We start from the raw sequence: 27,902 nt of genomic DNA, 5'->3' as shown, positions 1-27,902 counted from the left end.
TGGTTTAAGAGCTCAGATTCTTAATCATTAATTCCTGCTCTTGTTTTCTTTTTAGGGTTTTGAATTTGGCAACCCAGATCAAACCACCATCTAAGTCAGACTTAGACTTTGGCTGCCTCCTGCCCCAGCTCAGAACATGACTTCTGTTACTGGCTTCTGGCTCTGACTCATCCCAGTAGAAACCCCACCCTGGGCCCCTCGCTGCCAGCTCAGAGAAAGGAGAGCAAAGCAACGTCTGTTCCCACTCTTCGGTTTTGCCACACGTATTTACTCTGTTTCCTTTCTTTCTCCTTTGCCTGGTTGATTTTTGTACGAAGTTTTTAATCGTTGCCCGATGTATCGGCCACTTCTTCCTCCATGTGTCCTTTAAATTCCTCTTCAGCCTCTCTCGCGGTGACATCATTCCTGATGGATGTCCACCTCTGCCCTCAGCTCTGAGCCACTCAAGGCAAGGACATATTTTACTCATCACTGAGTCTTCAATCTGGCATGCTATAGGGTCTCAATGATTATCCCCCCCCACTCCCCTGGTACTAGGGATTAAACCCAGGGGCACTCAACCATGGAGTTACATCCCCAGCCCTTTTTATTCTGAGATAGACTTTCAATAAGTTGCTAGGCTGGCCTTGAACTTGCAGTCCTCCTCCCTGAACCTCCCAAGTAGCTAGAATTCCAGTAGTGGGCTACCATATTCAGTCAATAATTGTCTCTTGACTGCATGAAAGAATGTGCTAGAAAATTAACAGGACAAGCGTGATCCCTTGTAGTGGGCAATATAATTTTTTGGCCACCTAAATGGGCTGATGTAAATAGGACAGGACTTCTGAAAGAAACTTCTTAACTTAATCTTCATCCCCAACATCTTTGTCCCAGTGTTTATTTCCTTTATTATTATTTCAAAAACTTCTCTCTAAGCCCTCAACATTATTATTGTAATCAAGAATGTACACATCTCATATTATTGCCATTAGACTTTTATTAAGATTAGCTCCATTAAAGCAATGCTACTTTGTCGAAGTACTGTGATTAATTAACAACAGTCCAAGTCACCAGAAGAAAGTTCTTTAAAAGTCTACTGCAGGTCCAGAATGTAAGGTAATATTGGTTTGTTACGAAGAACTACATGGTTTCATGGTTGTAACTGAATATTGTATCAGGAGAGCAAAAAGGACTTAAAGTGAGTAGGAAATACAAAGAGAATCAAACAGACCAAAACAGAGACTGAACTCATATAGCATCTCACTCAGAAAGCATCATTTCTAGTTGTAAATTGCTTATCCCTAAGGAACCAATCACAAGGTAGATTTTGTGAAGTTTTACATTATTTCTTCAAGTTCTTGAACTTGGGATGAGACCACCTCACCATTCACCACCTCCTGTACAATGGTCTTGATTTTTCGGGTTTTGCTTGGGTCTAAAGAGTACAGTAGAATAAAGGGAGCAAATGTTAGTGTTTCAAATATCAATCCAAAATTGACTGTTGTTGACCTAAGCAGCTAAATTTTGTATTAGCTGAAAAAAATCCATCAAATTTAAACTTTGAAAAATGATTTTTAGCTGGGCGTGATGGCACACACCTGTAATCCCAGTGGTTTAGGAGGCTGAGGCAGGAGGATCATAAGTTCAAAGCCAGCCTCAGTAACTTAGCGAGGCCCTAAGCAACTTAGTGAGACCCTGTCTCAAAATAAAAAATAAAAAGGGCTGGAGATGTGGCTCAGTGGTTACGTGCCCCTGGGTTCAATTCCTGATACCGGAAAAAAAAAAAAAAAAAAAAAAGCAACTTTTACATTCTAAAATGAAATGTGTTTTTTCCCCCCCAGTGAAAATGAAATGTATTCAGTATGCAAAAATGAATATATTTTCTCTTTTTAAAAATTTAAAAAGTATACATAGTATCTCTTTGGAGAGGTACTGGGCTTGCCCTCCTGGGCTTCCCAAAAGTTTTAATATGCTATGGACTGTCTCTACCTCTTTGCAGTATTGGGGATACTTGCACTTGCTAGGTGAGTGGTCTATCACTGAGCTACATATACCCCTAGTCCTTGACTACTCTTTTTACTGCAAGAATACACAAATGTTTTTCCTTGGCTGAGAATACAGGTATACTTTAGATTTAAACTATTAATAATTCTGTAATGTTCTAGTCATTAATAATGCGATTCCAATTTACTCTCAGTGATTCTTATCTGCATACCTTTAGATGAGTCAATCGAATGTGTCTGAGATTTGGAGCCTGTCACAGATAAACTTTCATCAAAACCATCACTGTGAAAAGACGTCACGTGATTCCTGCTGGAATGAGAAGAAGTAAGAATTTGCTATTTGAGCTAAAAATCACAAAGGTATATGATATTATGGTCAAATAGAGAGCATATTCCAAATTTCTTGACTGAATGATGCACCTTGAGAGTGATCTAGTGGTTCAATGTACTTTTGTTTCTAAACCCTGCCTAACACAGGCTCTCAGAGTGAAGAGATCTAGAAATTAATGGAAGGTTTGGTTTCAGAAATTAGAGTTCCCAATTTACAGCTCTGAGTTCTCCCTCTCTAGTCCAAACTGTTATTTCTTCTGGAAGGTTTGCTAGACCTATGGGTCTGCGGGGGTTCAGAGGGCTACGATCTGATTGCCATCTTAGAATGGGGGTCACTGATACCAGAAATTGGGCAGTTTTTCTAGTATATGCAGGCACTCCTTTAGGATATGCTTCTGTCCGTGGTGTCTTTGTTCATAAGAGCGTTATATGAATTATCGGGTAAGATAAGGTGTGAAAACACCTTGCACAGCACTTAATAAATCCCAGGCGTTGTATTTCCTAGATTCGTTATTTTCTATCAGCTAAAGAACCCTTTCTCCTATAGCAGGAAGAAAACTGCATTAGGTGTCCACTGTTTGGCAGCCCCAGAATGTACTTCCAACCTCCACGTCTACGCACCCTTGGTCCTCCCCGTCCAGCAGGCGGCGGTAGGTCTCGATCTCCAGCTCTAGGCGGGCCTTGGCGTCCAGCAGACGCTGGTGGTCCGCGCTCTGGCGCTCGGCGTCCGTGCGCACCTGTTGCAGCTGCGCCTCCAGGTTGCCGATGAGCTGCTGCACCTGGGACAGCTGACCGCAGAAGCCACCCTCGGTTTCAGCCAACGAGTCTTCCAGGGATTTTTTCTGCACGTGGAAGGGAAATGGCAGACACGACAATGAAGGGTCTTGAAGACAGCAGGGCAGCCAATGGTCTAACACACTTAGGGTGCAGCGTTTTGTTTGGAAGTTGAAATGACGCAGCGGGCCTACCATGGCGAGCTGGGACTGGAGCTCGATCTCCAGGTTTTGCATTGCGCGCCGCAGGTCGGTGACCTCGCTCTTGCTGGACTGAAGCTGCTCCGTGTTGGTGCTGATCTCCTTCCTGAGCTCCCCGCTCTGCAACAGCAAAAAGGGCGCGGGGAGCTTGAGGGTTGAGCTGTCTTTCCGCGACTGTTATCGAAGCCTTTTGCTTTTGTGTTACCTTTTCGAGGAACCAGGCTTCCGCATCCTTCCGATTCTGCTCAGCCATGGTTTCATACTGCGTCCTCATGTCGTTGAGCAGCCTGGTGAGGTCCACTCCGGGCGCAGCGTCCATTTCTACACTGACCTCACCTGGGCCACCTGCCCGGAAACTTTGGAGCTCCTGGAGACCACGAGTGAGGAAGTGAGGCGCAGTGGACCATTGTGGATTTTAGAGGACCCTGGATGCTATTGCTTTTCTGGGCCTCTTTCATTGCAACAATATTAAAAATTTTATTTTTTTTTGATTGACTTGGCATAAAGACATATATTAATATATTTAAACTCATTAAACATTCATTGTTTTCTTCTGATAAAAACAAAACAACTTAAGATATTTTTGCAGGCCCTTTAAGTGACCATAGGCCCTATATGCTGTGCCTGGTGGCCAAAAGGATTAGTTGGCCCTCCTTCTACAGGGTCCACTGTTTGTAGGAAGGGGAGGCCTGGTATGCATGTTGTTGGAGGGTTTTCAACTACAACTGCCAGATGAGGGCTGCAAGCAGTACCTAGGCTTGAAGAGTTTGTGCCAGTCATTGAAAATCAAGTAGAGACTCCTTTAGAAACTTACTGCCAGTGTCCATTCTCTACACCAGCTTCTGGTATACATAGTGGGACATCAGAGTTCCACGTGTGGCATATATAGCCTTACATATTATTGGTAGATTTGTTTTATTTGCTAACCTTTGAAAGGTTTCACAATGAAACCTTTTGAATATATTTTCAAAACCACTAAATCAAGATAATTAAAATTCTTATTGTCATTACCTAATAATGAAAATGACAAAATCAGAAAGTGCCTCTAATTTGTTAAACCTTAGTAGGAACCATTAACAGCAGCAGCAGCAGCAACATACACACACACAAACACATCCAAAACAAATGACCACTTTAACAGGCCTCGTCTTAACTCCAGATTTGCAAATCTGAAATTGTAATTTTGGGGTCTGGGAGAAAAAGAAACAACTTCTGACCTCCTCATGGTTCTTCTTCAGGTAGGCCAGCTCTTCAGTCAGGTTCTCGATCTGCATCTCCAGGTCAGCTCTGGCCAGGGTCAGCTCATCCAGCACCCTGCGCAGGCCATTGATGTCAGCCTCCACAGTCTGGCGTAGAGCCAGCTCATTCTCATACCTGAAAATCAGTTTAGGGATTCAACACAATGATTTGGACAAGGCCACTGCCATCTTCAGGGCTATTTGGTGCATGAATCTCTGCAACTGTTTAAAAATAGCAGTGTTGTAGTGTGTGATACAGATTTTGCTTTTGTGACTCCCTTCCTTCCTCTCTCCTAGCACCATAATTAATTGTTCAATTGGAGATAAGGAAAGGGAAAAATTATGAGGTGACCGCTTATCCACCAGCAATGAACCCCAATAGCACCGTGCATCTCAGGGAACAGATTCCTCTCTGGCTGGCTGGCTGCTGCAGCCATGAACAATAGCAGCTCCTATCTGTAGGTGCAGTTTTTAATGGCAGCCTATGAGCAATTGAAAATTAAATAATCATTATTCTTTTTGCTTAATTTTCTTCATGATTTATTTAATTTTAAACATCTATACTTCTTCATTAGCTTTTGCCAAGATTTTACAGGTTGAGGACCATCACCCTTGCAACTTCCTGTGTGGAAATTTTGTAATGCACAAGCTTTTATTCCTATGTCTGGAAGGATGGGATATGGAAAAGGAGAGAAATATAAAAATAAGTGGATGGTTAGTCTTTCAATGGTACGCACCATCAGGAAAATAATTGTTTCAATTAACCCCTTGTCAAAAACATTGTTAGTTCATTTTGATACATTGAAAATTCAAGTGTAGGACATTAGTATGTTGAATTACGAGTCATTACAACTATGATGGTCCATAGCCTTAAGAGTAAGCAACTTATTTTAAGAATGTGTAATGTGAAGTGTGTTTGATTCTAATTACTTTTTAGAATGTGTTAGGTGCATTTGCCAAAACACCAAATGTATGGAGAATGTGAAATATTTGCTATCAATGGAGGTAGGAAAATAGGGAATAAGAGGACATGGTAGAGAGGTCAGTTGTCATCTGTCTGTTCTACTCACTTCATTCTGAAGTCCTCAGCAGCCAGTCTTGCATTGTCAATCTGCAAGATGAGCTGGGCATTTCCAATGTTGGCAGAAATGATCTGGCAAATTAAAGGGAAACATGGAAAATGAAGTCCTAATGTGCTAGTAGTTTCCAAATATATTTTTGACACAAAGTTCAAGCGGTAATATTAAAATATTGTTTCGCTAAGAGTTTAAGGCAGTATCATTTTTTCTAAAGAAACTCACTTTTAAAATAATATTGGAAAATTAAACATATATTTCCTAGGAAGATAGTAGAAATATTGTCACTATATGGTAAGTGATAGTTGGAACTAAACTTTCTTTCTAGTGCAGGGGATCAAACCCAGAGCCTTGCACATTTTAGGCAAGCACTCTGCCACTGAGCTACTTTCCCAGACCTCTAAACTTCTTAGGTTGAAAAAAATCCTCCAAGTACAGTCAATCTGAAAAATATCTAAGTTGTAGGTAATTATCCCTGCAAAATATTGTAAAAATGAAAGAAAAATAATTCCCAAAGCCACTCCAGAAAACATGCTCTTACCTTATTCCTGAGGTCTTCAATCAGTGGGTAGTATTTACTATAATCACTCTGTGACCCAGAGTCTACAGTCCTAGTCCCTCGTGTTTCATACCATTCTCGAATTTGTTTTCTAGCTCAGTGTTAGCCTCTTCTAGAGCCCGAACCTTATCCAGGTAGGAAGCTAATCTGTCATTCAGATTTTTCATGGTTTCTTTTTTCTGATCCAGAAAGAAGACCTCCGTCGTTGCCAGAGAGGACAACTAGAGAGCCACCTCCTAGGTTTCCCCCCAAACCCATTCCCAGCCCTCCAAAGCCACCTCCCAGGGATCCTCCATAGCCAGTGCCCAGTCCTCCTGCCAAGGAGCTTCCCGAGCCACCACCAAAGCCAGAACTAGAACCAAACATGGTAGCAGCAGAGAAGCCTCCGCCACTGCCCACTCCGAAGCCAAAGCCGCTACCCCCATATCCACTTGCAACACTGGAAGCAGACATGCCCCTGGGTCTGCCCGACAGCCCACTCTGAGAGGACAGCCGCCGGGACAGCCCAGAGGTGCGCACTGAGAGTGACATGGTGTTGCTGGAGAGAGCCGGGGCCTGGGGAAGGTGGCGACAGCTGGAGAGGAAGCAGTGCCAGCAAGCCAAAAGGGTCGACTTTTATAGGCTGTGAGGTGGATGTCACGGTTGAAAAGTTCCCTCTCCCCCATTTGAACAGGGGAGTTGCCCCCAACTTTTGTTCAGCTCAGCAATTGAATGATTTATGAATAGTGAAAATTCATTGATGTAGAAATAATTGAATAACCATTTCCATTAAATATCTGTTATACAGAAAGAAAGCTGGGCGGAGTAGAGGTTGACTGTCAAAAGGAATTTTCTTCTCCAAATTATTCTATTCCCTGTCTTCTCAGCACTGTCCAGCGTCTTATTCACAATAGGAAGGCAAAAGGTGATTGTTGAATGGACAAATTAGTGAATACTTCCTCCTAAACCTTAAGCTTCCAAGTTTTTCACTTCTCTTTCCTGTCTGATTTCTTTGGAAACCCACGATAAAACCACCCAACCATGATCTAGAATATCTTTCAGTGGAAAACAGCTTCAGAAGGAATCGGGAAATGTGCTGGCGGAAGGTGGGGAATGAGCGCATTTCCCAGGCTGATCTTGGAATTTGAATTTTCAAGATGTAAAAACTTGTCATTAAGGTGTTACATGATTTCTATTTCCTGAAAAGAAAAAAAAAAAAGACCCTCAGCAGCCAGTCCTTGCACTGTCAATCTGTAAGATGAGCCTGGGCATTCCAATGTTGGCAGAATGATCCTGGCAAAATAAAAGGAGACATGGAAAATGAAGTCCTAATATGCTAGGACTTTATAGGCTGTGAGGTGGGTGTGCGGTTGCAAAAGTTACTCTCCCCATTTGAAATAGGGAGTTGCCCCCACAACTCACACAGAAAAAGTGTTTTTTTTTTTTTTTTTTTTTTTTTGGTAGAATATTGTGTCCTTCCAGTGGTTTTCCTCTACATAGAATTGACCTTCCTGTCAACATACATTTCCTGTGAAATCAGGGCCTTCTCTCATTGCTCACTGCTCTGCACTGGGCAGCTTTTATGTTTATTCCTTTAGCAGCTTAGTCCCCATCATAGTTGCTCAAGAAAGGTGTTGAATGGATGGTGTAAAAGCTTCGGATTTTTGCCTTTGTCGATAAGGAGAAAGAAGAAGCACACTGTCCACATAAGAATTGACTAAAACTCCAGTTATAAGAAGCCAAACCCGTTGCAAGTGATCAGTATGATGAAAAGGGATAAATGTTCATAGAACAAACCAAATGTTCCCATCTTTACATTGGTGTTATGTGAAAGCTCCAAAGAATTGTATCCAGTGTCCAGTTTAGTTATTTAATTTTTTAAGATATATAATTTTTATTTCAACAGACTGCATTTTGATTCTTGGTAACACAAATGGGGTACAGCCTGCTCATGTCTGTAGGGTGTTGGCATGAATGGAGATTCATACCATTTGTGTGATCATAAATATGTGTAACATAGGTAATGATGCCTGTCTCATTCCACTAGTTTTTCATACCCCTGCCCCTCTCATTTCCCTCTACATAATCTAAAGTGCCTCCATTCTTCTCTCACCCCCACCCCACCCCCATTATATATATCATCATCCACTTGTCAGGGAAAACATTTGGCCTTTGGTTTTTTGGGATTGGCTTATTTCACTTAGCATGATATTCCCTAATTCCATCCATTTATCTGCAAATGCCGTAATGAAAGTTATTATACTTTTTTTGATATATTATTTGCTGTTGAAATAGATTTTTTTTTGCTGTAGGTTTTCTTTGATTCTTTTTAAAATTTGTTCTGTTTAGATATACATAACAGTGGAGTGTATTTTTACATATTATAAAATATGGAGTATAATTTAGGAAAAGAAAAGAAGTCGATATGGCTTAGATTTAAGCATGAAAACAGTAACGTTCTGATGGGAAGTGTCCTGAAAGAAATCTGTTTTCTGACAGAAATTGTAGATAACTGGAAACCTATTAGTGAAATTCTAGGATGGTGGGAGGTCCTTAGGAATGTAAATTGTGAGAACTTAATTGGTTAAGAAAAGTAAGGATTTGTTTTTTTAAACATGGAAAATGGTCCAAGTCTCTATATTTTTCATTGTAAAACAATTCCAGTGTTGGTTTTTAAAAATATAGCTCTCTCTCCCCACCACACCCTCTCTACATATAATAATAGGCAATTTGGAAGATGCAGAAAATATAGATTAGATTTATCAGTGATTGTGTATATATTTTAGCATAATTAGTACAATATAAAATTTTATTAATTTTCTTTCATAAGATTATATGATTAACTACCATTTGAATTTTAAGAAAGGTGGGTATAGAGCATGATTGTAGATTCTTGAAAATTCTTTGCCAGATTCAGATTTCTAAATTCAATTTTCTCTGTATTTGATGAAATAAAATTTTCTGTCTAAATGACGGAGTTTTGCAAAGACACATATACTGAATTCCATAGTAAGGTTTACATTGACTGAGTGTATTAGGGATTCATAAGCATTTTAACTAGAGGGAATTTAGTGAGATAAAATACATTAAAATTATTGTAAAGATGTGGTTTCTGCCTCTTGGGAAACAGCAACTTTCAGTTCTCCCTAAGGGGCCTTGGTATTCTCACAGATGGCTACTGAAAACCTCTTCATTTTGGTGTATATGGATTGAATCTTTCATTATATATTAAATATAAAATAGTATCACTGGTATTACAGATTTTAAAAATAAAAATGGAATTCTTATTTGATTTCTAATACATACTGCTCATAACAAAGAAGATTTTCAGAAGGCTTTCTATACATTTTAAAGTGGAGTTTGGGCTACTGGCAAAACACAACTTCTCAGCAATATTATTGAGCACCATTGTGATCATTAAGATTCTACTTAGTCAAAACAATTAGTTTCATCATAGAAAATACTTGGTCCTTGTTTATTATTTTGCTATAGGTATATGCAGCACTTTTGATTTCTCTTGACTGTAACAATAGTCTGATGTTTTTGGGACATTTTTCTTCAATCACAGAGCTAATAGGAGGAGTGAGCCTACACCTATTGCTCAACTTGAATGTCAACATGGTTTGGCCTTTTGGAGAATTAAATCAAGTATTTCAATCAAACCAACATGAAAGTATTCAGGCATTAGGTCTGTGGTTAGCTCCATTGTCAATGTCTAGTCCATTTGCCCAATGTCTTTCACAAATCAGCATTCAGTAAATACTCGTTGAATTGATTTTTCTCTTGATAATCAAGCTGGGTCATGAATGTATGTTACATATGAGGAAATTTTTCCAAAATTAGAGAAGAGGTACTGGCATAAAGGCAAGTTACCTGGTATATTAATTGAGTATTAACAGATTCTAACACTCGGTAGATAAGTTTGGCTATTACCCTCATCCGGATGTTAACACATATACATTCACACACACTCTCAGAAACAAGCATCCTGAGGTCTTTGCTGGGTGGCAGTGTGCCTCATGCAGAGGGAGGTTCTGCAGCCCCAGGGGCTCCCAGAGAATACTTCTTTTCTGGGCTTTATCTCATTGGGGTGAGCTTCACGATGGCCAGTGCTTGTGTTGCATGTTAGAGTGTGCACTGTAGTCTGGAATCCTCCTAGTTCAGCACCTGACCCCATGCATCCAAGTGTCCAGATATTATCTGCCCTGATTTCAGTCTCCCTGACGGTGAGGTTTTTCTTTAATCATGTGTGATCCCAAGCCAGAGTTAGCAATGCCCACTGAGGATTTGGAGGCAGATGTGGAGGGGTCACACCTGAAACCCATGTCAAATCTTCATAATGAATGTCCAGGATCAATTCTGGCAATGCAAGGACTGTTCTGACATCTGTCCCCCCAATCTTTTTTTTTTTTTTAACCATTTTCCCAAGGCAGAAATGCTGAACTCGTGGTGAAATCCAATTCCACTTCCTTCTATTTTATTACTTAAGGGATGTATGAGAAGGCACATGTTTCCCCTCAACCTATACCAATCACAAAGAGCAAATAAGTGGGATTTCTAAGTAAAGGGGTTTTAAGCAAGAGATCTCCAGAAGTTGCACATTCAATCAGGATGTGGGAAGGAGACAGCAACCAAAGGTAGACAACTTGATGAGAGAGTCCATGATCCATTTGTGTCATTTCTTGAGAGAACAGAAACTTGTTAAGTGGGAATGCCACATAGAGATTTTTCCCAAGAATTCCTTAAATCTGTATTATAAGCATTTTGCCTGAGATTGTCCTTGTTTCAACTGTTAATCAGTTTATGCTTCCCTGATACTAGGACAAGTAGATCACAGACATTATTTTTAACCTTCATGGTAAATTCTTAGGGTATTGTTTTCATCCCACATGATGAATGCATTGAGGGTCAGGACAGTAAGGGCTTATTTAAGACCACAGAGCCAGAAGTGGCAGAGATAGGATTTGGGTCTGAGCTGGGTGCGGTGGTGCCTGCTTGTAATTCCAGTGGCTTGGAAGGCTGAGGCAGGAGGAATCACAAGTTCCAAGTCAGTCTCAGCACCTTAGCGAGACCCTGTCTCAAAATAAAAAAACAAAAAGAGCTGTAGTTGAAACAACAGTCGGAGGCCAGATGACCTGTTAGATGGCCAGCCCTGTGTAACTCGACTCCATATGTTCCCACTGTATGTTACTATAATGTTACTATAATGCTCCTGCCCTTGAACAGTGTTTGTGAGATGCTCTTTGAAGATGGTACCTTTTATTTTTTCATTTTCAATAAAAGTACATTACTTCTAAAAAAAAAAAAAAAAAAAAGAGCTGGCGATGGGGATAGGCTCAGTGCCCTCTGGCTTTCATGATGTTTGCCTATTGGAGACCCCATAAGAAATTTGGAGAAGGGAGAAGTTTGAACCTCTATTCCGCTAGTCTTCTCTATGACTTGGCTGTGTCCTTTCATTGAAAACTATACTCCTCTTAAAATGGTCCTTTTTACATGACTTTCCCTTTCTAAGTTACCTTCCTTTGTCCTTTTGGGCATGAGGGTGATGATCGCTGCCCATGGTGGGATTACTACCATATCCAGACCTTTGTAAATAGTACTTTTATTAAACTCTCCTTGACTCTCTCTATGTTGAGTGTGCCAGATGTTTCCTGCTCGGCCCCTACTAGAAGGGATCATGGAGATCATCTTCTCCAATTCCCTCACTCTAATGAGGAGTAGATGAAGACCACAGAGGTGAACATGACTTGCCTAGGGCCACATCTTAACCTGGTAGTGTTATTCTTTCTGTTCAAAGTGGTCCTTAGGGTTGCGTTGTGTCTGAGGCTGTATCAGAGGTGTGGGGTGTCAATAGGATGTGTGGATCCTTAAGTGAGTACTGTAGTTCCCTTTAACCTAATCAAGGCCAGAAATACAGCAACACCCTCAGAAGAAACTGATCCTTCCCAGGAAAGGATATAGAGATTCCCATTATAGGAAGAGATAAAGTGTCTGGAAAAGGATATCACCTTTGCTCTGTATCCATAATGCTCAGTGTGTGCTTCGCTCATTCTGCTAATCTCATTTTTTATGTTGCATGTATTTACCTGGGGAAGTTTCTCAAATCGTACACAACAAAACCCTCCCACCCAGAGATTCAGAATCCATTCTTTCCCCCTGCCAAGCATGAGTACAGGTTAATTGTTACTACTGGAAACATTTTGTGTCCTTGATCTGCTGTGCAATCAATAATATATTAAGAACCATTGATAGGCAATGTGGAGCTTCTGGTTGCTTTTTAGTAGGACTGTGACTCAAGAAAAGCTTTGCTTTAGGATGGTTTACCAGATGGGAGTGTTCTAATTGGTTTGGAAAGGACTTGGAGCAAGGGAACCAGTTAGGAGACTGTTGCAGTGTCTAGATATGCTATTATAGACATAGGAAAAAATTAAAATAATGATTATTGTTATTTAATTATTGATAGAATAGTAAGGTTCACAAGAACTAAGAGAGCAGCGCTCTATTGATGTGTTGTCCTTTAAAGAAAAGAAGGACGGTAAAACACCATGTCCTTGAATGCCCCTTTCCATTCCCCAGAACCTAGCCAAGTTAAAGGTACAATGAGGACAGGTCTGGCCAGAATATTCAGATAAATATTGTCTTGAAGGAAACTGAATTTCTCTTATGTATGCTGGGAATTAGGGCAAGTTAATGTTATCTGCAGAAAGTTGCTTTCTTGCATGCATGCCACGTTTCTGGTTCTGGTCATATAATGGGACAAAGCAAGCTGACCTAATGCTATTTCTCTAACCTAATCTATAAAACCCTTCCACCTATGGCCACTGGTTTAGATCAGAGCACTGTGGAGAGGGAAATGCCCCTGGACAAAGAATCATGGGGGAATGGAGTTGCTACTTTCTGGTCAAGCATTGGGAGGACCATGTAAAATGGAGGTGCACTTGTCCATCCTGTTGCCACTGGACTTTCTGGTGAAGAACCTGACCAGCCCATTGCCACTGAATCTCTCCCATAAGCATTTCTCAATAAACCTTATATTTCACATCTCATTTCACTGTTTTCTTTGGTCTCTCAGCAACCTACTCTACTACTACACAAAGCACAGCAGGGTGTGACTGTTACATGACAGAATAGGCAAGTCTGGAGGAAGAGTGGCTTAGAAATACAGATGCTGAATTATATTCTTGGAAGTGCTGGTGGTATGTCTTCCTCAGGGACAGCCTTTTGCTTCAGTTTCTTTAAGATAAATCAGTGCAGGTTTCACAGGCAGGAAGCACTCTGGATATACATTATATTTGTTGTTCGGAAACCTTCTGGGCTTCTTCCTTACAGTCCTTCTCTTAGAGAACCTGCTTGTGGTTGCAGTTAAGGTAGGAGGAAAGAGAATATCCTAGGTGGGATCAGGTAATAGATAAGATCCTCTGTGGCAGCCTGATGTCTTGGAACTACAGAAACCAGCTCACCTCTCTCTTCATCTTATCGGATGAAAGGAAAGATAGTGGGAGCAGTAGGTGGAAAAATAATGAGGTTACACGAGTTAACAGGAGTTAAGTAACAATGGATGATGAGCTCTTCTCCTGAAGAGCCTACCTATGAGTAGAGGTGGGGCTGCTTCTGCTGAGTGTGAGAGGGTGTTTCCCCCATCTCTGGGGAGGAGTAGAGGAATCAGCACCTACCAAAGTTTCCATTACTGAATTTGAATATTTCTTTTGCTGTTCTCTTCCTCTCTATAGCACCTCTCCCCATCACCCCTATGCAGTTCTATGCTCCGAAGTTGCTCTCTGGTACTCCAAAACCACTTCCTACTTTGTCCTTCCTTGACAGTCTCCATTTCCCTATTTTCTCCTCCTTCCCTATTGAAATTTTTTAGCCTGCTGTGAGAACAGGTTATAAGATTGCCATCTGGTTAGTCTAATTCACTCTAAGGTGACTTACTGACAGAGATGGGAAGGATTGGAGAGGTTTTCCCTGAAGCTCTTTACTTTAAAAATCACCTCTTATCTAAGTGGAATTTGGGGTATTGTGAAAATTTTGTACATTTTGATGAATATAGCTAAACTATAGGTATGTTGTAGCAAGAAAGAGGTAAAGAGGACTCTTAGATATCTCCAGGTCTTTTCACATCACTTCCTAAAGGGAAGGGCAATATCTTGGCTTTGATTTTTCCATTTTTGTATAATAGCCATTTACTGAGTGCATATTATATGCCACATATTTTACTGGGGCTCCACAGACTCCAAGATAAATAAGACATGGTCCTTACCATAAACAAAGCCATTTCTTATGGGGTGAAGTGTAGGGAACGAGACAAATAATTACAAGAGAGGATGAAGAGTTTGATAATACAGACCACAAACCATATGAAGTACTGACAAAGAGAAACTAGTTTTTAGATGACTTAAGGAGATGCAGTTTGAATGGTGTCTTAAAGAATGAGTGAGAATTCATTGCATGGGAAAAAATACTAGATAGACCAGCATGTATAAAGGAGATAAAAACATTCATGATATATTTGAAAACTGAAGTTTTTTTTGACATAAAGTATATGTGAATAAATGCCAAGAGATAAGATGGGAAAATAAATTGGGACTACAGTGGGAAGGGCCTTTAATTCATTCTAAGGAATTTGGACTTGGTCCTATAGTCCTGGAGTGAACTGAAGGCTGCTAAATAGAAGATGAACATGACCTTAATTTTTAGAAAGTTAACTTTGCTTACACGTCCTGGATGAATTTTAGCAGAACTGTCATCAGGGAGATGAGATAAGGGGATTTGCAAGAGACGGCGAATGGGGAAGAAACAATGAGAATATCAGAGTGGTGTGGTAAGAAGGGAAGATAGAAGATAGATATGGTGGCTTTTGACTGTTGGCTGGTTGCAGATTGATGTTGGGGGAATCTAAGATGACAAGAGGTTTCGAGTTTTGGACTTTGAGGAATGCCATTAACTAATATGCAAATGCAAGGAGGAGCAGGTTTAGTAGGAAAATAAATTTAAGATAGGGAAGATGTGATGGGTCATCTATTCAGGTGGAGATATTCCATGGGCAATGTGATTCTGGGATTCAGGAGAGAAATGGTGACTGGGTTTGCAAGTTACTAGCAAAGAGATTGCATGGCTTGCACAAGTTTTCCCACGAAGAATGGGTGGAGTGAGGACCAAGGTTAAGATCTTGAGGAACTGTAACATTTAATGAGAAGCAGAAGATCCTGACAGGTAACACTTACAGAATCAGGAGATGGAAGTTTGAAGAGAGCCAAGGAGAAGAGAATTTCAAGATGGAATGGTCAATGGTGTCAAAAAGGTCAAGTAGAATAGAACTACAAAGTTGCTTTTCAATTTGGCTTTTTATTCTGAAAAGATCCTATGAGTGCTTTTGTCCTTTAGGACTAGGAAGTGAATTCTCTCAAAACTACTAAGTAAATTTGCATGTGTTTTTCACAGTCCTTATAATTTATGGATTATATAATATGAGGATTTGTGCACATTAAATGAAACATGAAAACTGATATAATAATTTAGGAGAGAGCTGAAGGCCAAAGATTATCCATGTTGAGGCGGCCGTTGAAGCCTTTAGACCACCTGGCTTCTATAAAGGAGAGAGAGCAGAGGGTTCAGACCCAATGGTAAGGAAACAAGGTTAGGCTTGGCACAAGGGAAAATACTCAGAAAAGAGTATAAAAAGTGAATAAAGGGAGACATGCTTCCTGAGTTGTCCTGCAGCTTCTGTTGATCAGCTGTGTGAGGGGCTGCCACTGCGTGTGGTGTGCCCACCCAACCTGCAGAACTCTTGCCTTGTCTACTTGCTGGTGTAGGGCTCTGGGCACGGCACCATGGCTGCTCCATGGGATGGGTAGGCTGGACTGCAGCTGGTGTCTGCAGTGGACAAACCCATGAGAAACCTGCTGGACTTCTGCTGCGGCCAGGTGGTGAGAGCTTTCAGCCATGGCTCCAAGCAGCTGGGCATCCCCACAGCTAATTTTCCTGAACAAATAATAGATAATCTTCCAGCTGATATATCCACTGGCATTTATGATGGTTGAACCAGTGTTGGCAGTGCTGGTTAGACGGTGGTGAGGATAGAATGAAACTCATACAAGAATGTGAAAAAGTCCATGGAAACTCGTATTGTCCATACCTTCCAAGAGGACTTCTATGGGGAAGTCCTCATGTGGCAATCTCAGACCCGAAAAGAACTTTGATTCTTTAGAGTCACTTATTTCAGTAATTCAAGATGATATTGAAGAAGCTAAGAAGAAACTAGATTTACCAGAACATTTGAAACTCGATGACAATTTCTTCCAAGTTCCTAAAAGCAAAATGATGAACAGCCACTGGTGAAAAATTACCTTAATCATTTATTTCACTTTCATAACTTTGTAGTCTCATCTTGCTTACATTTTTAAAAAACAAACATCTTTCTGTTGTGGTAAATTAGTTTTAAAAGTGACATGTTTTCTCTCTCCTTTGCTTCATTAGTGTGGCTAAGGGCTTATCAATTTTGTTTACTTTTTCAAAGAACCAACTTTTTGTTTTGTCAATTTTTTTGAATTGTTTCAATTTCATTGATTTCAGCTCTGATTTTAATTACTTCCTGTCTTCTACTACTTTTGGTGTTACTCTGTTCTTCTTTTTGTAGGACTTTGAGATGTAATGTTAGGTCATTTATTTGTTGACAGAAACATCAGTATCACCAAGGTCACCAGCAGGAGAATATGTAGCAACAGAGCCAGGAGAACCCAGCTCCCAGGAAGACCTGTCCAAACTCTTCAAGCCACCCAGGCTCCTTCCATGATGGATCTGATTCTCACTGCAGGTCAGATTAACACTTTCTTCCAGAACATCAAAGAATTTACTGCTCCAAACAGGCAAACTCTTTATGGCTCATGATCTTCAAGAATACAACAAAGAAAAGGCAGATGATAGGAAAGAAGTTAGGGTAGACTCTTAAGGTCATACCAGGTCAGCTCCTGGAAGAGATACACTTGCATGTTAAAATGCACAGAGGTTCCCTTTAATGTCATTGCTGTTTTTGACTATAATGTATTTCTAGCCAATATCAAAACAAAATCTTGACTGCTTAAAAAAAAGTGCCATGTTACCCTATTATGCTTCCAACTGTTTTACACTTCATGCTCTAGTACCAAAAATAATCATTTAAAAACTAATTGTTTTTATGTAAGATATTAATTAAAACGAATCACTAGAAATACTAAATGTCTTGTAATGGAAATAAAATGTATATAAGTATGGGTAAAAAAGCAAGTCACTATGAGAACTGTAATTCTCATGGTAAAATGGGAACATGTATGTTACCTGTATAGCATATGTTGGTAAATGGAGAAGACATGAAAATAATGCATTAAACAGAAGTTTGATCATTTACTATAAACCTAAGGAGAAAAATACAGTCTGTAACTTTGATATTTTGTGCATTAATGTATCATTACAGACATGAAGACTTTTGTGAAATATTTTTTACTCATTTCCCTGCTGAGGTCAGTTCATTGTACTATCTCTGTTTTTGGGTAGAGCTGCCTCAATTCTGAGAGGCCTACATTCCCACTGCCTATCAGTTTCTCTAGTTTGCTTTTTAAGATTGTAAAATGAGTGTTTTTCAGTTCTATAGGTTTTATTTTTGTGTTGTTCTTTCTTTCATAAGAGTATATAATTTTGTTTTTCAACGTGTTTGTTGACTTTAGTTCCTGCTTTAAACTAGAATTGTTATCACTTTTTTTCCCCCACTTGGAATACCCTACAACTGTATACTTAAGACACTGCATCTGTGTATACCATTCCATTCCATCACTATATGCAGAGATTAGGTGCATTTCTGTATTACATTTTGGAAAAACAACAAACTTCATCTTTGGGTTTCCTCAGAATTTAAATGAATACATAGCTGTTCATTTGTATTTGCCAGTTTCTTAAGGAACACAAAAATTTTATTCCCCTTGCCCCCAAGAAATTATTTAAGAGCCAATTACACTATGAATAACTGACAAAGTTATGTATTTTAATGTGATTATATGTTCCAGAGCAAATCTAAACTGTTGTAATGGTATATGTACAATATAATTTAATGCTAGCCTGAAGAGCACTTGTAGCTTGAGGGAAAGCTATAAATAAAATTTTATTAAATATGGAGTAACTTTGGATTGTGTAGAGGGAAATGAGAGGGATATAGGGATAGGAAAGATGGTGGAATGAGACAAATATCATTACACTATGTACATGCATGATTACATGAATGGTGTGAATCTACATTGTGTGCAACCATAGAAATGAAAAGTTATTCCCCATTTGTGTACAGTGAATCAAAATGCAGTCTGTAAAAATAAGAAATAAAAAAAATAAAAAACAACAAACAAAAAAAAAAAGAAAAGAAAAAGCAAGTGAAGAGTCATCTGGAAGACTGGGAAAAATTCAGGAAATCACAGCATTATAGCATGGGTGATTCACTTGGCAGGGTTTCCAGAAGGAGGTTCTTGCAGGCCTTGAGTTTCAAATTCTGCAGAAAGTCCATGGAGAATGAAGCCTCGCAAAAACCACACATGATGTTGCCACAAGATCCTTAGAGATCTGAGAGCAAGAATGTTCTCGACAATGCAGGGCACAGAAGCCAGGCTATTTGTCATTAAGGAAGGAAAGGGTGGAGATGGAATGAGGCCATCTATATCTTATGTTGCTGCAGCTTATTGAGTGGGTGTACAAGACAAAAGAATGGTGAGGAGTGAAGGCAAGATTGTTGGGTACAGAACACACTTCTCAAAAGAAGCAAGTTGGATTTTGAGCTCTTTAAAGGTATTTAGGAAACATTCCCTTGTGGAAAACAAAGAAAAGGAGACTATTCAGGTAGCCAACAAGATAGCCTGGTAGGTACTTGGAAGGAGAGAGAAATCAGAAATTGTAGTGATCCAAGAAACTGAACCCTCAGTCAGCAAGAGTTTGATAACACACATAGGTCTTCATCCTATCTTGTGATTATTTGTGTCTTGTCCCCCACCCTCCACCCTATGATATATGGCTTCCTCAAAGGTAAGGACTGTACCTTACTTATCTTTGTGTCCTCAGGACCCAGTAAAACCACCTGTTAGATGAGTGATTTAAACTTTATCATAGGAAACTTGTCATAATAGACATGTGGTATCATTAAGACTATATCTGAAAAAGGCATACATTTTAGAAGATGTGGTGAATGTGCAGGAAAGTGGCCTTGAACACGTGGGAAAATATGTCCAAACTGGCACTCTAATCTATACATCAGTATTGTGTGAATAGTGATGTAAGGCTGTCATCAAGTGTCAGGTCTCTTATAGGTCAAGTTCAGTTTCTGCACCTGCAAAGCTGAGAGGAACAGTTTCTGGACTATGGCAAATTTTCCGAAGTAATTTTAATTTATATGTTTTAAAAACCTCTTGACAGTCAATCAAGTCTTGTTGAGAGCCTTTTGTTTGGTTTATTATGTATTCCCATACCTTCCATTAATGGTTTAAGGAATAATATCAGAAAGCATCACTTTAAATAATTAATTGGTTTTTCATCATCACTTAAGAACTGATGATGAAAAATAGAAAGATAGTTTTAGGGAATATGTAGTTTGTTAGAAATAATATACACAAAACCTTTTTGCTGCTATTCTGTCCTGTACTCACGGCAGACATTACTATTTGATAATGACATCTTTCTGCTGTATGTAGAGTTATTCTTAATAATTAATCCAGGAAGCCATGATCAGTTTCCTGAGTTGGAGCCATATGAACTAAAACTGTCTTCCTTTTCTAGCTCAGATGATTTGTTTATGGATTCTAGCCATCAAAAATGCAGAATTAAACTAGAAAAGACCTAAAGGATAGTTTTCCTTTGAGTTTCACACCTTGAAAGCAAATATTATTTTTGACCAAAAGCCTCTGTGTGTTCTGTCAGAAATAATACCAGGCTGGACAAATAAATGGCCATGATGGAATTATCTAGACCACCAATATTCACTGTCATGTCTACTGCCAGACTAGAGTTTGCAAGGGACCTTAGAGGTTATTATCACATTTCAGATTCCAACCCTTCTTACTGGGTGTATGGTAAATTATGTAATCCCTCTTAATCTTCATGAAAGACATCCAATTCATAAATTTGAGACCAACAGTTTAGGCAATACATAAACAAAGTGTCTTACACGTGGCAAATATGAATGTTAGTCCTTATCACTTCTCTTGTTAAATATTCAACAATAAGCAGAACCCCCTTATCAAATATCTCTACTCTCTACTTACATATTTCTAGAAATGGAAATTTATTGTCTCATAAGGCATTCCATTTTTGAGATGCTTAAACTCTCAAAAAGTTGTCTTTATATTGAATGAAATCTACCACAGAGAATATGACTTTGCTGGTGAGTCTTTTGGATATTTGACAAAGTTTAATTTATTCCTTGCCAGTTCACTCAACTGTCGCCCTTATATGACAGGATTTCCACCTGCATTATCATTTAAGCTGCTTTTTCTAATACTAGGAAAAAATAATGATGCAATTGGGGTAACACAGCATGAATTTCTGGAAAAAAATTCCTTGAATTAATATTAGGAAATTATTTTTTAGAAATGCATGCTGTGTTTTACCCCAACTGAATCAATATTCAGGGCAGTACTACTTCCAGAATGTAATACAACATGGAATTTATTGTTTTTAATCTAAATTCATAGAAATTATTTAAATTTAATAATTTAATAATTAAGAATGAGTAACATAAATGTTCCCCCCACCCTTGGTTTCAGGGTGTGGCTTCAGTGTGGCTCAAATGGCTTCAGCACATTTGTAATGGAAACTTGTTTTACTCACTTTCTGGGTTCACCCTCTTGGGTGTGGGGCCAATGTTTGTCATTCAGACATTTCTGATTGTGGTGTTGATTAAGTATTTGGCTCTTAAGCTATAATTATCTCCTCCTTCAATTAAAATCACATTTCTATATTGCAACACATAGTTATTGCAAAATCTAGCAATACATATTGGGATTTTTATTTCCCTCCAAATAAACTTTCCCTGACTATTCAGATTTTTTCTTTCTCAGTTGTTCAACTGTTCAGTGTTTGCTGTATTTCATTGCTGGGTTAGAACATTTCTTCCCAAGATTGATCAGTGAATACTTTCTGATATTGTGTTTTTGTCTGTGTCTCTTTTACTTTAGTAGAGTGATTAAAACAGTCTGTCTTACTGTTTCCAGATTTTGGAATTTCGAATGACTCATATTATTATAGCCATACCTATATGACAGCATAATTGGTACCAAAAATGAAAATTCAATCAACATGTGCTTTTATTGTAAATTGAACCAAATGACAGACTTAATAGTTTTCATTGGATTTCAACCAGTATTCCCCCCCTGAATTTTTTTGTTTTGTTTTGTTTTAGTGCTGGGAATTGAATCCAGGTTCGTGTGCATGTTAAGCACTATGCTTCACCATTGAGCTACACCCTAAGCTTGTTTTCTCTGAAATTTTCAATGATGTGTAAACACATATCAGCCTAATGTGATGTTCCTAAACTCATAATTTCAAACAACACATATTCGGCATACCCACATTCTGCCAGATGCTGAATTAGTACTAGGGATTTATTTATGGATGACCAATAATACATGGCCCTACCTTTGAGAATGAATTAGATGCAAACACTTTATCTTCTGAAATAAAGTGCAGATCACCATGATCACGGAACTTAGGGCTCTTTTTTTTTTTAATTTTTAAAATGTAAGGGACAGGCACATTGAACTTCTTATTGCCTATCCATTCCTATGTAATACCAAAGCACAAAGTTGTATATACTCCTCAAGGCTCTACTCAGATGCTTTTTTATGCCCAAAGAGTGGTCCTCACACCCAGCCCTGTGTATTCTCTCCCTCTTGCAAACTTCTGTATTACCTCATCTTCCTTTTCTTTCATAGGCAGGTCACTTTACATCTCAAGGTAAAGGCATTTGCATGTCTATGTGGGCTCACAATTACTTCTGTAAATATAGTTTGAGGGAAAAGTGTATTTTAGAGAGAGTACCTCTGAAGATTAAGAAGGCACAAGTTCTATTGTGATCAAATTGCTGGAAGTATTGTTTTCAGACTCTTTTCATGTAAAACCAGTCTTCTATCATTTGCTTAAAGAGAACTCAGTTTTGTATTCATTTGTACAGAGCACACTCTAATGATGAGTTAGATGATTCCAAGGTTGCTTCTTTAAGACGAGAACTTTGGAACTTTTTTTTTTTCCTTGTAAGTACTGCATAGAAACCAAGTTATGGTATTTTGTAAAAGCAACCTCTACTCTTCTTTAGATGTGTGGGGAAAAAGTCCTCAGGTTAATTTCCTTTAAAAACTGTCCTGAACTAAAAGACTACTTGTTGAAACTGAAGATCACTTTCTACTGAATCACCAACATTGGAGCAATATGATTTATATCAATAAACCTTGTGAAATGGCCAAGTTAAGTTTTGCATATTTTGGATACATTCTGTGTCCCCATCGAGCATCAAGTATTTTGAATAGTTTCTGAAAAATATATAATTGTATTCAATGGACATCTTGGTAAAATGGCAAAACCTTTTAAATGTTTGTTTTTTCAGTCTGTGACAGCCTAATTTCTTATTAGATTTAAGGAGAAGAAAGTAAGTGGAATTCATTTCCATGTGACTCAAGATATTTAAATAGAGTAATCAACAACAATAGACTCAGATTATATATATTCAAGGCAGCCTCTTAGTGCCTCCTGTGTGATGGTCATGACTTCACTGCTGTGCCTTGCTAGTGTTTGTTCATTTAGTCTTACCAAAGAGGAGTGGTGGAAAATTTAGATATAACTAACAAATACATAAAAATATGATGGATATTTCAAGAAAATAATAAAAGAAAAATGTCTTAGCCACCATTCATATTCATGCAACAAATGCCTACTAAGCACTTCTAAGGTGGTAGGTCCAATGTGCATAGTACTGGAACTACCTAAAGGGTAGGTAATGCAGATGTTGTTGCAGCTTTTATTGAGTGAATAATCTAAGCAACTTACACACAGTTACCATGCACAGACCTCAGCAAGATCTATTGTTTCCTATGCAGTGGACTGATGTGCTATATAGAGCTATGAAGGGAATTCACAGTATATGATGTACGTAATAAAATAGGAGAAACTGCCTTGGCTGACGGTGGTGGTGGCAGGCAGTGCAGGGGCAGAGAACCAGTTAAGGATTCTCAGAGGAAGTGACATTTGAGTTAAAGAGCTGACTGTTGAGTGGGAATTAGGCTGGCCAAAATGGCGTAGGAAGCATGTTCTAGGCAAAGGAAAAGATCTGAAAAGGAGCTGGAGTGGGATGGAAACAGGATGTTAGAATTTACTTGACCACTATTGAGCCCTTCATCCTGTATGTGTATGGTCAAAATGTATATCAAAACATCATGTTGTATATCTTAAGTGTACATATTTTTTAAAAAGTCAAACAAGGCCATCAGGGTTGCTGAAGATGGAGAGGAGGCACACAATTTGAGAAAGGTCAGACCTTGCCATATTTTGGTCTTTACTCCAAGAGCAATCTGAAGTCTTTGAGAGGTTTTAAACCCGTGGAGTGACAGGATCGGCTTGGTGCGGGAAGAATTGAAGGGAAGTAAGTGAGAACTGTGTGGTTATTTAGATGGGGACACCATAAAGTATGGGCTTGGACAAGGTTGATGGTGGTGGTGATGATGGTGGTGGAGAAATTAGATCATAAGATATTTAGGAGTCAAAATACCAGATATAACTATAAGGTTGCTTAGACTATTTGTTGCATGAATGAGTACATATAGCTCTAGTTTCAGGAAATGTGGGGCTTGACCTAGTTGAAAAACATTACCATTGGAAGGATTTTGAAACCAACAGTGATAGAGGGATGATTTTTCCTGGATTGTTTAACTCAAGTTCAATGTGACTGAAATGGAAGAATTTGTTAAAATAATGTTTCTGAGCAAACCAAAAATAAATTAAATGACCCATACTGATCCTAAACAGATTTGTAATTCAGAGACAAGTTATCATGATGAATATAAGAAGTTTGGGGTGTATATATTATACATATATTATATACATATATATACACACACACACACCCATACCCACACACATGTATATTGCAAGTACTTTTTGATACACATTAACACATTTTTGGAATGCAGTTGTATATGACTAGGTTTTCGGGGTGCATTTTAGAGAATGCAAGTTACAAATCTCCCTCTGGATAAAGTGGCAAAATAATGATATAACCTGCTTAATTTTGGCTTTGTACCTTGGGAAATGCAATCGTACAAATATTGTCCTTTAACTCCTCAGAAATCGTCTCTGACATGCAACTGTTTGCTGGGTACCCTGGAAGGTAACAGATAATCACGATAATGATGACTCAAACGTGCATGGCTTCTCCTCCCTGCCCAGCCCTACCTTCCCCTTGAGTGCTTCTCATCTTCCCACTGGCCAGCATTCAGTTCTCTTGGCTCCATCAGCTCATCATAAACTCAGCACACTTAAAAACTCTTTCCAGAGGCACGCTGAGGAGAGAGAGAGAGCTGCCAGTGAAGACTCCAGGGAGAATTGAGTCAAATTCTCCAACCTCACACCACCCCCCCCCCCTCTGAATAAGGAGGACAGGGAAAACTAGACCTCATTTTGGCTTATCTACAACACCCCTGGTGATTCTGATTAATGTGGCTCCAATTCTACAGGTTTTGTTCCAGGGTTGTCTCTCGATTGGATGTTGATTGCGTATGTTTGTTTTTTTAAAAGAAACAATGATGAAATTTATCTTATCAGCCAGATCAAGTCACTTATTAGATAAGATATAAAGGTTTAACTTTACAATCAGTGTCATCCAGAATCATCACATAGGGTTGTTTAGAATAAGTATCCACTGAAAACTTCCAAAAGTACCTTGGATGTACTTTATATAATGTAAAATATAATATAAAATATAGCAAAATATTGAATGTTATACTTTAAAAACAATGCTCTGAAAATAATCTGTTTAATAGTTTGAGTTGGTCCTCTTAAAGCTAATAACAATGAATGAGGAGGTGTCATATCTTCCGCCTCCTCACACTTTGTTAAATGGTCAGCATATTTTACATGTGGGGCAATGACACTTGCCAATTAAAAATGATGATGACTTACCTTATTCTATTTTGCAGATGCAATAAAGAAAAAAGGGTATGAAACTTTATCATGTATTAGTCTCTAGTTCATAAACACTGAGATTATTGTCAACAGAATATGTAAAGATTTGTTGTATAGTTGGTGCCAAACAAATTTGTTGAATGAATTAATATGCAAATAATGTGATACCATATATATTTATAATTATACCAACTTGATATCATTTAAAAATTAAAATTACACTTCAACTGGCTAAAACAAGTTGTATTTGAGGCTGTTTGAAATGTGAAACTATAGCCTTAAGTGATTTTTTAAAAATTCCATAGTTTTTGCAATCAAATGAATATTTCAAAATGGTTACACTTTTCTCAGCAGAAGCTTCTCATATGTATATATATATGTGTGTGTGTATAAATACATACACATATGTATACACACACACACACACACACACACAAATATATATAAAATTTAGGAGATGGGATTTCAAGTCTTAATCTGAGCAGCAAGAACATAGTGTCCTGTGTTTATAGTGTTTTTTCCTGATTTCAAAATTCTGGGCTAATGTGATTATATATGATATTATTATTGCATTTTTGTAAAAGATGAGTCATCTTGAGTTGAAAACTTGTTCTGGATAAAATACAGAGTCAATGAGCAAAGCCTCAAGTACAGTCTACTTTCCGTCAGACCCCACTGCTCTCCGTGGATTGTTTTATTAATGTGGTTTATTTAAAGGTCTACTTCTACATTATACTTTCATTTCCATTTCATCTGAAGAAAAGTTGCATTTAATTAGGAATATATGCATATTGAAACATTAACAAGGACAACTTCTAGCAACTAATTTTAAGGAAGGCCAGAGTGCAGAAATTGTTTCTGAAAGGCTTAATGCTCATATTTCTGTTAAGTTTTACTCTTGTTCTAGTTTTGCAAACAAAAATTGCGTGATTTTGTTCTAAGTTACACTTTGCTCGTTTAAGAAAAGAAAACACAACAACAACTCTACAGTCACAAGTGATCATCTCTGAGAGTGTGGAGGTTTCCCTTCATCTTTTAGACTTGTTATTTACTTGTAGAGTCCTCTCTTCAATTGTCTGTTCAGCTACATTAATCTTAGAATCTTACAGTTCTAAAGTGCTTTCTGGCTTCACATTGCTCAACTTGTGATATAGAGAAGATAAATATAATCCCCTCCCGCCAGCATGTTAGCTGACAAAACTAAGCAACCCACTAAGGAGAAATACTTCAGATGAAAAAGGATCGTACATTTCTTTTTCAAAATTGGAGCTGTTTCAGAGTGTATATGACGGGAAAGGAAAAAAATAGGTATCTGGGGGAAATATGCAAAGTCGTTAATTCTTTAGTTGTAGAGTGTTTTTTTTTCTTTCTGTACTAGTAACAGCTGACATTTAGTTAGTGCTCACCATCCGCCATGTGTGAATGGACTCACTGAATCCTAATATTTGCGTGTGGCGGATGCTGTTTCTTTTTCTCTTCTTCTTTTTGTTTGTTTGTTTGTTTGCTGTGGTGGAAAAAGAACCCAGGCTAGGCAATAGCTCTAGCACGGAGCTATGCCCCTTGCTGGTAGGCACTGATTTGTCCTGATTTTACAGACCAGAAAACTGAAGATTGGTGATGAATAAACCACTAGGAGGTGGCAGAGCTGGACCCCAAACTGAGGCCATCAGCTTGTGAATGTGTTCTTAACCACTGTGCTCAGGGTGCACTGGTGTGAGACAGCTCCCAGTTTTAAAAAAGGGAAAGCCCAAGTTCTGTGGCATAAATATTCCCACTGTGGCCAATTTCAGTGGTTTAATAGCCAGCTGGGAAAATCAGTGATTAGTACTCAGGAGCAGGCTTGGCTTGCTCTAGCGCACCTTTGCCGATCCTACGTGGTCTCTGTGCTTCCAGCACAGTATTGGTTCATCTGTCACCAGTCACCACAATCAAAACACAGACCATTTCCATCAATCCTGAAGTTCCTCGTGCCCCTACCCAATTAACCCGTGAATCCCCACTCTCCACTGCTTTCAGACCCGGTGACCATTGATCTGCTTTCTGTCACTGTGTATGAGATTTGTTTTTCCTGAAGTTTCATATAAATGGAATCATACAGTACATATTCTCTTAGTCTGACTTCTTTAGCTCAAAATAATGGTTTTGAAATTTATCCAGTATTTTTTTTTTTTTTTTTTTTTTAAGAGACAGTTCTCACTGTGTTCCCCAGCTGGCCCTGAACTCCTGGGCTCCTCCTGCCTAAGCTTCCCAAGTAGCTGGGAGTACAGGTGCGTCCCTCAGCAGCACCTGGCTTCCCCAAGTGTTTGCAGATTAGTTATTGCATTATTATATCCTTATTTATTGGCACGTTGTCTTCAAGTGTGTGGATTTGTCATAATTTATTTATTTACCAGGGAAATATTTTTTGACCTAGAGTTCTGGTCCTAACAAGTCTTTTATAAATGTGTCATTGCAGTGTGTTCATAGCAGTGACGAAGAGGATGCATTCAATTATCATCCCAACTTTTTAAAGTTTGATTTTGAGCTTCTGATACTAATATTAAACAATGGCATTTAGTTTTAGATTCAATTCCAAGAGTAAAGAAACATTT

General features: G+C 38.7%; 1 protein-coding gene, 1 long non-coding RNA gene and 1 pseudogene across 4 annotated transcripts; 2 read left to right on the top strand and 1 right to left on the bottom strand.

Moving 5' to 3' along the window:
* Positions 1–59: 59 nt before the first annotated feature.
* Positions 60–6,482, top strand: LOC306657167. Of its 2 annotated transcripts, none has more exons than XR_013762717.1 (3): positions 60–233; positions 2,201–2,307; positions 6,348–6,482. It is a non-coding gene; the product is annotated as an uncharacterized lncRNA (long non-coding RNA). The 2 variants fall into 2 exon arrangements; XR_013762718.1 differs by having other exon boundaries at positions 2,201–2,342; positions 6,348–6,464.
* LOC306657157 (keratin, type I cytoskeletal 12-like) lies at positions 1,163–6,755 on the bottom strand. Its single transcript, XM_079132901.1, is given in 10 exon segments — positions 1,163–1,414; positions 2,195–2,292; positions 2,934–3,154; positions 3,281–3,406; positions 3,492–3,653; positions 4,504–4,660; positions 5,595–5,677; positions 6,142–6,242; positions 6,245–6,335; positions 6,337–6,755. Coding segments are annotated over 10 exon segments (1,491 nt in total). The 5' UTR covers positions 6,691–6,755; the 3' UTR covers positions 1,163–1,316.
* Positions 6,756–15,468: 8,713 nt separating this feature from the next.
* LOC306655681 (riboflavin kinase-like) lies at positions 15,469–16,476 on the top strand (annotated as a pseudogene). The gene has a single exon. The product of its transcript is annotated as a riboflavin kinase-like (transcript).
* Positions 16,477–27,902: the final 11,426 nt, after the last annotated feature.

The sequence above is a fragment of the Sciurus vulgaris genome, assembly GCF_902686455.1.
Source record: "Sciurus vulgaris genome assembly, chromosome: 3".
Taxonomy (NCBI): domain Eukaryota; kingdom Metazoa; phylum Chordata; class Mammalia; order Rodentia; family Sciuridae; genus Sciurus; species Sciurus vulgaris.
This window is presented reverse-complemented; position numbering and strand designations above follow the sequence as displayed.